Source organism: Sphaerodactylus townsendi, linkage group LG02 (genome assembly GCF_021028975.2).
Source record: "Sphaerodactylus townsendi isolate TG3544 linkage group LG02, MPM_Stown_v2.3, whole genome shotgun sequence".
Taxonomy (NCBI): domain Eukaryota; kingdom Metazoa; phylum Chordata; class Lepidosauria; order Squamata; family Sphaerodactylidae; genus Sphaerodactylus; species Sphaerodactylus townsendi.
In genome coordinates, this window is record NC_059426.1 from 37,983,086 (window position 1) to 37,996,198 (window position 13,113).

The 13,113-nt window shown below is 43.5% G+C and overlaps 1 protein-coding gene across 3 annotated transcripts in view; it reads left to right on the plus strand.

The window, feature by feature from the left end:
- The window catches only part of CCDC148 (coiled-coil domain containing 148), a 166,888-nt gene that overhangs the window by 45,873 nt on the left and 107,902 nt on the right, over positions 1 to 13,113 (plus strand). For 2 of the 3 annotated variants that reach the window (XR_007243438.1, XM_048483322.1), the window contains exons 2-5: positions 3,076 to 3,137; positions 5,656 to 5,777; positions 10,826 to 10,929; positions 12,695 to 12,768. Coding sequence is in view for 2 of the 3 variants with exons in the window: in XM_048483322.1 (XP_048339279.1) it covers positions 3,083 to 3,137; positions 5,656 to 5,777; positions 10,826 to 10,929; positions 12,695 to 12,768 (355 nt within the window). In the remaining variant the exon portion in view is untranslated. The remainder of the gene's footprint in view (positions 1 to 3,075; positions 3,138 to 5,655; positions 5,778 to 10,825; positions 10,930 to 12,694; positions 12,769 to 13,113) is intronic. The other variant, XM_048483323.1, reaches the window with a different exon arrangement.

A 13,113-nucleotide genomic window follows, 5' to 3' on the forward strand; every position in this document is an offset into this window, starting at 1 on the left:
GGAAAATAAACTTTAAACATTTCTCAGGCTTTGGGTTTTGACCAGACCCCTAAGAATACAGGAGGCTGAAGTCAGTTCTCAGTTCCCAATTCCTTATTTGCATTCCTAAATTTGTTAATCCACTGACACATATCGTGGACAATTGAAAAAGTTCAGGGAGTTCCAGGGCCAAGGTGCGACTGTAGAGAAGGCCCCCTTCAGTTACCACTGCCCTTGCCCCTGAAGGTGGAAACGTTCACAACTGGCTCTCCAGCAAAGATCCAAGCATTTCCTGCAACTTTTCATTCTTGTAGGAAAAAAAACTGCACTGGAATTATCTTCCCCCTTTCTTTCCTTTAAATAAGGTATACCCTTGTGAAAACACCAGGAGCTTTACTGGCAGGATTTCTTCTTGCTGTAAAGAATGCTGACCTTGTGTCTACAAGCCAGCAGCAAGCCATTCTCTCTTCATTGATGCCTTATTATGTTGGCGCTTAACAGCTAGGCAGGGTAAAAAAAGAAAGTGCCCAAAGATCATGCGGAGCGTGACAAGTACCTGATCTAATCCTTTTTAAGGAATTCGAATGTCTATTCCCTCTATGCCTTTGTGCTGTTCCTCATACAAATGGGATTGTCTTTCAATACATGTAAGATTAATTATTGCACAGATTTTATACTTGGCCACACTGACGGTATAAAAGCAACATACTGCATATCAATATCCAGCATCTGTTTCTCGGGCTCTACCTTTAAACTTTCAGAATCAAATTGGCACAGTCAGTTTACTTTGCCATCTGGCCTGCTTTAAGCTAGGCCTGACCCAGAGGTGATTTATTTGCATCCAGCCAATTATTTTTAAAGTTGGTTTGGCAATGAACAATTGACTGGGAAGCTAATTTTAAAGTAATTTTTTAAAATAAAAAATATGCGTACATTTATGTAAATTAATACATGGGGATGGTCATGTTTTCTTCTGGAGGAAAGACAGCATTGCTGATGTGAAGGCAGTTAATAGAAGCTCCTAAGAGATTCTGCACAGTCACTTTTTCTGTATTGTTCTGACACAAGTGGAATTAAGTATAATCAGCTGTTAACAGTTTTAGTTCATTTAAAAAAACTGATTCACAAGAGCACGGCAATTAGGTAGGCGTAGAAAAGGGTTCATTTTTATTACATAATGCTAAATGCATTAATCCAATCCATGGATCTCCAAAAAAGTGTGACAATTTGTTTCGCTGTGTTTTAATATCAATCCCTAAACTGAGACATTGACTGAAATTTAGATGAGTGCTTGACTGAAATTTGGATGAGGAAAATTAGTACATAATATGAAAGGGTAAACCAATATGGGGGTAGTACACAGATGTGCAGATTGACAACTGAATATGCAGTGGATGGGGCAGAATTTTACCTGCACATGCAGCATGGAAGCAAAGGATACCCCCCACCCCCCCACACACTTTTGAATGAACTGTGGATTTGTTCCCAGCGTTTTAGACCATCTTGGACCCTGATCAGGCAACCTCTTGGCTTTGTAGGGTGCACACTCGTGTCGATGGCCAACCTCTGAAACGTGAGTTCACAGGAACTATTGCAGAAGAAACTTTGGCAAAGAACTGTGCCGTTATTAGAAACATAAATCCACCACAAGAAAGCAGTCCTTGGACAGTTCTACTAAAATCAGTTGTGTTGGCCTTAGTAACATAGAATATGAGATGCTTTGGTTTTACTATTTTTTTCTGCCCTCAGAAAGCTAGTCACTCTTGACATTTATCATAGCTTGTAATTGATGACTAATTCTAACTTCATTGCAGATCATCATGGTTCAGTATTTAGATTCACAAATGATTTAAACCTGAACTTAAAAGTATACCAAGAAATAAGCCCTATTCAACAGCCAAGTCTTATGTCCAAGTAAATCAAACTTTCATACTATTTTAAAGAAACAGATCTTATTCATTCATTCATTCATTCATTCATTCATTCATTCATTCATTCATTCATTCATTCATTCATTCATTCATTCACTCACTCACTCACTCACTCACTCACTCACTCACTCACTCACTCACTCACTCACTCACTCACTCACTCACTCACTCACTCACTCACTCACTCACTCACTCACTCACTCACTCATTCCCTTTATTAGGCATAGGATAAAACAACAATCAGACTGACAATAACAACAATAAAAAAGGTTATTAGGTGATCAACAGGAGTGCACAGTTGTTGATAAAGCTGTTGCCAAAATCTTTGCTATGTATGCAGTTCTTTTACTGCAGCAGTCATTCAAAAGCAGACGTAGCTTGTCTTGGTCAGAAGTGGCAAGACATGAATTAATATGAGGTTCAATGTAGAGACTCCTGAGTTCTGTGTGGCGAGAACAACACAGGACTATATGAGCAGTTGTTTCCACTTGGTTGGGCGAACATTGACAAGTTCTTGCTTGTAACGTGACCTGCAGGAATCTGCCACAGAGAACTGCAGAGGGGAAATGGATCTTATTGTCTTCTAGCATTGCTTCAGTATTCGTCTTTTAAATGAAAACGGCCACTAAAGTTTGGGTACCATGCGGGCACACAGAATCCTTGTAACTGCCCTGATGTGTCGGGCAATCAGTGTGTAATTCAGTTAATTTCTCCACTGTCCAATTGTACAAAGTAATTGGCAGTCTCAGTATTCAGTTCTGAAAAGCTACGTACGTAAGGCTCATCCCGTTGTTGTCTAGCCTGTTTTGTCCAGGATTTCTTACAACCCTAATTACCCAACTGTACAGAGAAATCCAGGTGAGTTCATCCAGAAGTGGCTCTCTCTACAGACTGGGTCCAGCCTCAGTTTCCCATTCATTGAAGGCACTTTCAGCAGCAGAAAATACCTTTCCTGCCTCTCCCCCTCCACTGCAGCTTATTGATCTGCCTGAAATGTTGCTTCTGGGAGACAGGAATAGTGAGAGGGGCAAATCAGGGATCTGTAGCGGGAAGGGTAAATTGGCAGAAATTGCACCTTTGCTTCAGTTAGTGGAAAATGTTAATTTAGATCCAACCCATAGCTCTGCACATTAGCATTATCTGTAATGTATTTATTATTTAACAGATGTAAGATGAGCGGAAGGGAGCATCCAGGATTTATTACAACTCACTGGAGCAGTGACATAGGTATGCCTTTTGAAATAAATGCTTCCATTTAATTTGTACTGCAGCTTGCCTTGCTATGGCATTCGTTGATGATGTATATCTTCCTCAGTATAGTTAACGAGATGTATTTAATATGTAACCATTCAATTTCAACAAAACCACTTTTCCAGATTGTCCCCCAGCCTTGAGCAGCTTTCAGAGGAGGTGCTAAAGTGGAAGGTTGTAAAGGAGGAGAAGTCGATCTATGGCTACCAATCTTGATCCTCTTTGATCTGAGATTGCAAATGCCTTAGCAGACCAGGTGCTCGGGAGCAGCAGCAGCAGAAGGCCATTGCTTTCACATCTTGCATGTGAGCTCCCAAAGGCACCTGGTGGGCCACTGCGAGTAGCAGAGTGCTGGACTAGATGGACTCTGGTCTGATCCAGCAGGCTAGTTCTTATGTTCTTATTCCTTCTGTGAGCTCCTCCTAGTAGGGTTATAGCAGTGATGGCGAACCTATGGCAAGCGTGCCAGAGGTGGCATTCAGAGCCCTCTTTGTGGGCATGCATGTCGTTGCCCCTGTTAGGGAACTCAGCAGTGTCATAGCGCCAAGGGGGCGAGGGGTGCATGATGCACTGGGTGCATGCCTCTGCAGGGGCATGGCGAGACGTTCCAGGGGTGTGACCGGGGTGTTTCGGAGCGTTCTGGGGATGTTCCAGGGCAGGGAAGGGGCAGGCGGGGGGCATGGCAGGGGCACAGGGTACACACGTGCCCCGGACGCAGTTTCTCCTTTCTCCGCCCCTGGCACTCGGTCTCTAAAAGGTTCTCCATCACTGAATTATAGGATCCCAACCACTGCAACATTTAACCATTTTTGGCAGAATATACAAAGGGGCGAGGAAGGAACTCCTAAGTGTTTCAGAATGTGGGAATGAGGTTAACGAGTATGGATTTCCCAGGTCTAAGTTGAAGTACTTCAGAACAAGCAGTGGTTGAGATTGCTTAAAATCTTACAAAAATTGAGCAATTTTTGATTATCAAATATATCAAGGGGCATAATTAATATCAAATTAGGAAACCTTGGAAACTTCCTGTTTCTCAGCTATTCCTTAAGGATGCTTTGTTAGATATGTTGGTGTAGATTAACATGCTTTTTATTAATCTACACTGGAGTTGCTGGCAAATTTGTCCCACTTCAAGGGTGTTTCACCTTGTTGGATCTGTGCAAAACATGGGTCTTGCCCCTGCCAATGGTTTGGTACAGCCAAGTATGCTAATAGTACAGTGTTATAACATTGTAGCCATATACATAATGGGCTGGATCCCACTGAGGCATTTCCACGGACAGAAGAGTTTCTGCCAACACAGCATAACTTGCCTCTGCCTTCCTGCAGCAGGCCAAAACTCCTCCAGATGAGCCGGAGTGGCCAGAACTCCTCCAGGTGGGCCAGAGCATTCCAGAAGAGCATATGGTGCTGCAGCAAGGGAGGGGTAATGAGCAAGTTATTCTGCTGAGAGAAATTCTCAGCTGGATCCAAGCTCTTGTTTAAGCAGGAACTGCAAGTTTCCTTCTGCTCACCATGGCCCTTGTGTCTTTTGTGCCACTTGTGACAACTGACAGTGCTCCTATAACTGCATATGCAAGAAATGACCCCAGGCAGGACAGGCTGAAGGGTGTGTTTGTATGGTCCAGAGTGTGAGTAAACAACACTGGCTCTGCAACCAATTTGCTATCATCTAAGGCAGTGTTTTCCAACCTTTTCGATGTCACGGTACCCTTGACCTCACTCTTCATATCTCACGGTACCCCTGCCATCCTCCCCCACTTTCCCCTCCCAGTTCCCTTGCTTGCCACCCCCCACCTTCCCCTCCCAAGATGAAGGGAAGCATGGAGGGTGGGAAGTGGCTGCTGACCTTGCGGCAGGCCCTGCCCCCGGGTCAGCCCATATCCTTGCTGGTGCCAGCAGGAGACACTGCAAAAGTGAGTGGGCCCAGTAGCATTGCTGAGGTACCCCTGGGACATGCTCATGGCACCCCAGGGTACCACGGAACCCTGGTTGGGAATCGCTGATCTAAGGCAAATGACTTTTAGACCTCCCCCACCACAGTTGTGAGCAATTGCCTACCAAGCAAGTATATTTAAGTGTGATACAGTTTAACAAAGTGGAAAATGAGTCCTATGCAAACCCAATCCTCATCTTATTCGTTGCAAATCCCTTTGAATACATTTGGATCTATGCTTGAGAACATCTGTAGGTTACATTTTAAGTGGGCCAGGTTTATTTTGTATGTTTGCCTAATTTGGGATTCTTCTTAAATATTGGATTGCTGTCAATGATGGGACAGAGGGTTGCATAAAACTTCTTTATGCTAAGAAAAAATAATGTTTTATTCTGAGGCCTGGCAATTATATTGCTGGGGTTTTTTAGCTTTCTAGAAGTGTCGTAGAATGAATCAAAACGTTTTAACTCCAGTTATGTTTTAAAATACTTTATATAGAGAAATATTTGAATGCAAAACTTATGCACTTATTGAATTTTTTTTCAATGCATGTGCTAGAGAGCCTCGTTGTTCGTGTGAAAAATGGTCTGAAGAGTTCAAGGTACAAACCTGTTGACTACAAGCAGCTACATGCAATCACTGAAGCTAAGAAGTTACAGTCTGCTGACATACTTTTAAAGGTAATTTTTCCCGATTGAGTAATAACTCCTGAATGGAATGAAAAATCAAGGGCAAAGGTGCTTTAGGATCTGGTGATTACTATAAGGAGAGAGTCTGTTTCTAAGGAAAGTGACAAAGAAATTATGAGGATGAGAGCGCATGGTGATTGTTAGAGATTGGCATTGTTTGTTGATGGAATTGGCTGTTTAATGCTCAGGTACATTTGACTAATAGGCATTTGACAACCAGCTGGTATGTAGTGGGGCATCATAACTGTACATAGACAGTTGTTTTTAAAATACCCTTTACATTTGTTATCTAACCTCTTCACCTTAAAGCCCAGTCTTCTAATAATTTTTGAACTAAACTTTAAGAAAAAGCAAACCCTGTAGAGAAGATAATATTGGTGGTGGTGGTGGTGGGGGGGTTTCTGTGATCTCAAGAATTAACATTCTCAAGGTTAAAAATGGCTGCCATGGGGAGGGGGAAAGCAAGGATGATCTACAACCTTCACTGGATCTAGCCCAATTAATGAAAAATGTCAATTTTTTTCTTTCTTGGTGTCTGAAATTATGAGGTAAATTTCCCCTGATTTTAAAGTAATCCACCCTGCCTAATTGGCATTTAGGGACACATTCAAAGGAGGCCCTAAGGCAGCTGTTAATTTAATCTTGAAGCATAGATACATGAGGCAACAATATTGAAAAAATACGGTTGACAGCACTAAACATCTGTCCAGTGGCAAACTGCTACAAAATGGTGCCCGTGGCTTGTGGCAGTGATGGGGGCACTGTGGAAAGAGTTTGGTGAAGAGTTTGGCTGGGGAGGGAAGGGAGAACATTCACCCACTGCATGACTGAGACAGATGGGCCTGTGTCAAATGACCCTCTCTGCCCCCCTAAATATGCCACTGAGCTTCCTCCCTGGCTTACCAGCCAGGCGGAGGCAGCCTCCTCCAAGGAGAACAAGGAGGCTGCCTCTGCCTGGCTGGTAAGCCGGGAAAGAAGCCAGGAGGAAGAAAGGGAGGCCACATTGCTCGCTTGTCTGTCCACCCTGCCACCTTGGAGAGAGCCAGAGGCAGGCTCAGGCATGGTGGCAGGGTTGTGGTAAGGGTCTGGTGAGGAGAGTTTGGTTGGGGACTGGGCACCGTTTTGTGGCAGTACACCACTGAAGAAGCCGGCTGGGGAGTAAGATACAGCACTGCTTGCTTGTCCACCCTTGGAGTAGGCTTTTTGTATGGGGGAGGGCAGCACAGTGCAGCCTCCCTCTCTTCCTCCCCAGCTTACCAGCCAGGTGGAGGCAGCCTCCTTCTGCTTTGGGAGAAGGCTTTTTTTGGGCGGCAGCTGCTGAGGGGAGGGTGCAGTGCAGCCTCCCGCTAACTCTCCCAGCATCCTCCCAGGTTTACCAGCCAGGTGGAGGCCAAGGAGAAGAAGGAGAAGAAGGAGAAGAAGGAGACTGCCTCCGCCTGACTGGTATCCAGGGAGGAAGCTGAGAGGGAGATCGGGAGGCTGCACGGCACCACTTACTTCACTCACCAGCAACCCTGTATGCCTTGGAAAAGGTTTGGGGGGGGGTTTTGCAATTGGTGGGGCAGCCAGTGGAGTTTGGCTGGGACTTCGGGCATGGGGTGTGTGTGGGAGGAGGGATGCCATAATGTGCACCATGTGACCCAGGTGGATGGCCTGGGAATGTGGCACCATTGCATTCTGTTTTTCTTGGAAGTATTATATGTCATTTCTGAAACTGTTCTATGTTCCTGAGAAGCTTTAAGGTGTTTCAGTATCTTGCCAGGAGTGGACGTGCTTTTACAAGCTCCTCCCAGTAGATGCCAGAACTTGCAAAACACTTGTGCCAGTTCATGGTGTTCCCTTGCAAGCCTTCAGTGATCTGTTCTTCATACACTATGTCCTTAAAATTATCTGCATTCTCAGCCAGGGGTGGAGTAAGGGGGAACTGTGCCTGGAGTGCATGCGTGCCCTGCGCCCCTGCTGCAGCGCCCCCCACCCCGGAACACCACGCCACACCCTTGTCATGCCCTTGCCCCGGGGCATGCCCAGGGTGTCGTGCCCCACCCCATGGGCACTATGCCACTGTTTTCAGCCCAGGGTATCCTTGTGTCCTTGTGCTTCTCTCAAGGGATTTGAACAAACAAAGCAAAAAAAATATCCCAGCATAGGAATTAATCGCGCTTCTCCTTATTGGTAACGCGGAAAATTGGAATGGCAGAAAGTAGCCATGTAGATACAGTTTTCAGGCATCTCTGCATAAGCTATGTTGATTCCATCATGGTGCTCCCTGACACGTTCAGAGGCCTATATGCTAAGAGTAACATGCTTCTGCATAATGCGGCCGAGAAAAAGAGGTGGCATGGGAAATGGAAGTGAATTAATGTGTGGTGATGCTTTGTAGTTCTGCCTGCTGGGGAGGCTATGCAGAAATTAAAATAGTGACTAAATGCACATGCGAAGCCATGCTCAGGAACTGGCGTAGGTGCAGAGTTTACAGGGGCTTTAGTTCATAGTGTCTCCCTCCACACACCTAAAACTTACATCTGATGATCTTGTAAAATGAAAAGGAGCATGAGCAAAAGAACAGTGAAGAAGGGCTGGAATTGCAGTTTCCTGTAGTACCTTCTAACGATGAGGTATAATTTGTCAGAGTAGGAAGACATTATTTATCCATGGGCTGGCAGAGCAGAATTCAGCTCAGTTCACTCAAGCTTTAAAACTAAATTCTAGTCTTGCGTTTTTCAGTATTTCATTTTTCACAAGTCTCTTTCCGTCAAGGAAGCAGTAAAAACTATTCACTGTAAAGCTGTTCAGTGATGAAGATAGCTTCCCATATAGTGCAATCATAGAAAGTGTTTTGTAAAGCCCTAATGGGGATACACAGTAGACAGATGAGCAGTGGAGAGTGAGAAGACATTGACTGTTCTGAAGATGAAGAGCTGTGAAGTTTTGCCCTTTGCCTGAACAAGCCCAAATTGCAACGATGATACAGAAACACCAACTCCTGTGCCTTGAGAATAGCTTCACCAATGTGTTACAAGCCAGGAAAATGTTTTTCTTGCATATTAAAACAACTTTTTATGGCATTTTGTAAATTTGCTCTCTTCAATGTTTAATCTGTGTTTGCTGAGGGAAATAAAATGCTTTGAAAAGAGGCTATTGCACAGTTACAAAAATGGCCTTGGTTTCCTCCATTTAAAAGAACTCGCAGTTGAGTTGTGATAATCGTAGCAAAACACTTGAGTCAACATGATGGGAAGAAAACAAACTTACTGCACTCTTATCTTACAAAGATGGGCTGTAGTCCCATTTGGGCCTCTTCCGTGCATAAAGCTTTGTTGAATAAATGCTGTTTTGCACCTTGCCGTTTCTTTCCTGGGGAAAGAACATTTATGTGAAAATTCTTCTTGCCATGCCGTGACATCTGGCATGACGAGTCATGTGGATCCTCCTAGATTACTGAGAGTTTTCTCACCAGCACCTACTATATGGAAACTCTGCCTGGAAAGTAAAAATCAAACTATGATAAACTATATGGAAGCTGCTTACATTAAACTTAATGTGGATCATTTAAACTTAATGTGAATCATGGGATGGAAGTTGCTTACATTAAACTTAATATGGGTCATTTTGTTTGGAGTTCTGTTTATTTATTTAAAACAAACTATTTAAATATGTGTGTGTGTTATCTGTCTGTCTGTCTGTCTGTCTGTCTGTCTGTCTGTCTGTCTGGATGGATGGATGGATGGATGGATGGATGGATGGATCAGGACCTTCACAAGGATCCATAGCTATTTTTTTAGGGTTGAATACCATGTTGGACATGGTTCATCATGATAATGACAGACAAGTTTTACATTTGCTCTTCAGAGGACACCTTGCATCATACAGGAATTAACTACTAAAAGCACACTTACTCTGAAAGTTGGGGTGAAGTTGAACAACCAAATCTTTCCCCCTCAAACTTGAAGCATTGATTTTAGGAATATCTCAGGTCACTTTAAGATTTTTGCCTTTACAAATATTTAACATATAGGATTTAAGTATTTTAGTAAGTGCTTCGTTACAATATGCTGCAGTGTTACCACAGTACAAACATTTGAATTTTTAAAAAGTGTTTTAAGTCATGGGCCATCCCCTGGAGAGTGATGAGTCTTCAGGGGATGAGCAGAGGCCAGTAAGCCCAGACCAGGTTGGGAACCAACAAGGGCTGGGTTTGGAGCAGCCAGAGCCCCTGCAGGCTTTACAGGGTGAACAACAGCCAGGTCAAAACTCAGAGCCAGAAGTGCCTGCAGAAGCAGGCCGGGCATTCAGCTGCAGAGACTCAAGCACCTAGCTCACCTGAGCCCACATGTCAGCAAAGGCAGAGACAGAGGGAATTGTTGCGTGTTAAGAGAAGAACCCCGCGCCTGCTAGCTCAGAGAAGGCACCTTCTGCAGCAGTGGGAAGCAGAGTCTTCACAGGATGAAGCCTAACATGCTGGGAGAGCCTATAACAAGCAGATTCACAGAATATCCCAGCCTGGACGCAACAAAGCTGGTGACTGCTGCAACGCTTCCTCTGACTTGTGGATTCTGTGCATTCTGACCCTCGGATCGGAATTCTGACACTGAAACCTGACTCTCGAACTGGACTCAGCTACCTGCTGTAACCTGATGTCTCTGCCTGGCAGATCAAGCCAGGACACTTTATTTGTACATGCTAGGTTTTTTTAAAAAAAATAAAACAATGATGAGAGAATTAGTCATTTTCAAACTTTTATGGATGCATACACTTACATTACTGATCTTTTCAAGTATTGCATGGCACTTGAATTGCCAGTGGTAGTTGGATGTGGAAAGCTGGAGGCAGCAGCTGGTTCATTGTGAGGAAGAGTTGGGCAGTATACACATGTTTGTTTTTAGAATAAATATCCTTTTCATTTTGGCAATGGTCCTGTCTGTTCATGAGCTTGACCTACAAAATCAATAGCCACATTGGAGATTTCTTTGAGGGAGCCATTTGTAAGTCTACAGAAGACATTTTATATTTATATATTTTTGTTACACCCTCTTACTTAGATCAAAAAGGCAGAGCATGCCTCAAAATTTAATAAAGAACAAATGCTTCTGAAGCAGCACCGCCAAGTATGGTGGCAAGAGCACAAAAGGCTTCATGAAAGCAGGTAAGAATCAAGAAAGCTTGATAAATAACAGAAATAACAAACAAATAACACAAAGCTAAGGTTTGGCTAGCATAAGTTAACATTGTTAATTTACACTCAGATATTCATAAGACGATAACATCACATAAAGGTGGGAACTGAGACAGGTGAGCATGTAATAGAAAGCTAATTTTAGTCAAGTACAATGTAATCAAGTAGAAAATTTGAATTGGGTATGGTCAAGTAGAGAGTTTAAATTGGGTAGAGTCCAGAATGACTAGGTTTTTTAAAGATTTGTTCTACAAATTTTTACAGTGTTCCTTAACTAGGGTTCCCTGCAGGCTTGGGGGGAAATATCCATCCCTCTAATAGAGATTTAATTTGGGGCTATGGACAGCTGAGGTTTTTCATGGCATGGAGGTAAATAACATAACATCCCGTCCAGCCTCCCTTAAAGGGGCAATATACTTTTCTCTTGGAAGTTACCAGCCCTACCCTGCTTAGTCTTAGCCCCCATACTACCCCAACACTCTTTTGCCAAATACTTTGCCACAGAAGGGAGCCCTGGAAAAGGGCGGATTACCCCTCAAGTCAACAAAGGTCAGGCTGGCACTGGATTTTAGGAATCTGCTTGGACCGACTGATGCAGCACTGAATTCAGATTGTAAGGCTTGTCACGCCAGCAGCAATTCACAGCTGTCCTAACTGTAGAGGAGTTTTCCCTCTGAAGCCGCTTTTAGAGAACAGAGCTGGTTTTGTGTGACCTCTTTAGCCTGGGACAATGAGACGTTTGAATTTAGGAATAGCTGCCTAGGCTGACCTGTAAAAGATGGTGGTCAGAATCCTGGACCAAGATAGAGAGAGTAAAATGAGGAGTCGTCACAGAAGGAAGCATAGGCACCATTAGCAGCGGGTGTCGTGTTTCTCGGACTACAGAACAAGACTTGAGCATAGATTTGGGCGAGCTTTTGATTAGGTATGACTAGACCAGGGGTAGGGAACCTGCAGCTCTCCAGATGTTCAGAAACTACAATTCCCATCAGCCCCTACCAGCATGGCCAATTGGCCATGCTGACAGAGGCTGATGGGAATTGTAGTTCCTGAACATCTGGAGAGCCGCAGGTTCCCTACCCCTGATTAGACGCAGTAGGTAGAATTTGAGTATCTCCAGAATGGACTATATTCTCATCAGTCTTCTTCCAGCATGGCCAATTGGCCATGCTGGAAGGGGCTGATGGGAATTGTAGTCCATAACATCTGGAGTGCCAAAGGTTCCCCACCACGGGACTAGAGAAACAAGACAAAAGGAGGACATTTGAGGTGATCACAATGTATAAGAGATGTCAATAACAGAAAATATTTAAAATCTAAATCTCTTTGTGCTTTTTCAGATTAATAACTGTTCTGATGGGTAGCGAAGAAGTATTCCATGGTTGCAAGAACCAGTTTTGCTGTTGATTTTTAATTGCTTTTTTGAGTATACTTTTAAGTAACACTGATGCCTGCTGTGAGTCCCTCAAGGAGAAAGGCAGGCTAAAAATGGTTCAGATGTACTCTTGTGAACCCCTCAGTGAAGACTTCTGTTCTCTGTGGAGGATCAAAAAATGTGTTTGAACATTATGAAAGCGAGTGGTGAGGAAAGCATAAAATGTAACTTGGATTTATGAAATGGAGAAAAAGTAGCGATATTTAAGTGAATAGCTGAATGCCTTTAAGCTTTTTCTGTTATTTCTTGGATAAGAAATAAATGGTGTTAATTTGTCTGAACTAAAGGTCTTCGTTTCAGGCGCACACTAGAATTGGAAATACAAACATTTTTTGATGAAGGCATTGAGTGTTTTTTGGACTTGTGGGACTCCCGTAAGTACTCTCACTATATAACGTAACATAAGCCTCTTAACTGCAAATATGTGCGTGCTGATAACAATACACAATAATATAGAACATTAATATTTTTGACATACAAAGATTTGCATTAGAATGGCAATGTAGGTAATAACTTGGTTCAATTCTCAAGGCCAATTAAATGCTTGTCTGGCAGGCTCTGACAGCCTCCTAACTATGCTGGGCAGGTTTTCCTGCCTTTTCTGTGGCTGAGCTGCTTTGATGGAAGCATATGAGGTATTTTATCCTGTCGAAGGCTTTCACGACCGGAATCACTTGGGTGCTGTGTGGTTTCCGGGCTGTATGGTCGTGTTCTAGCAG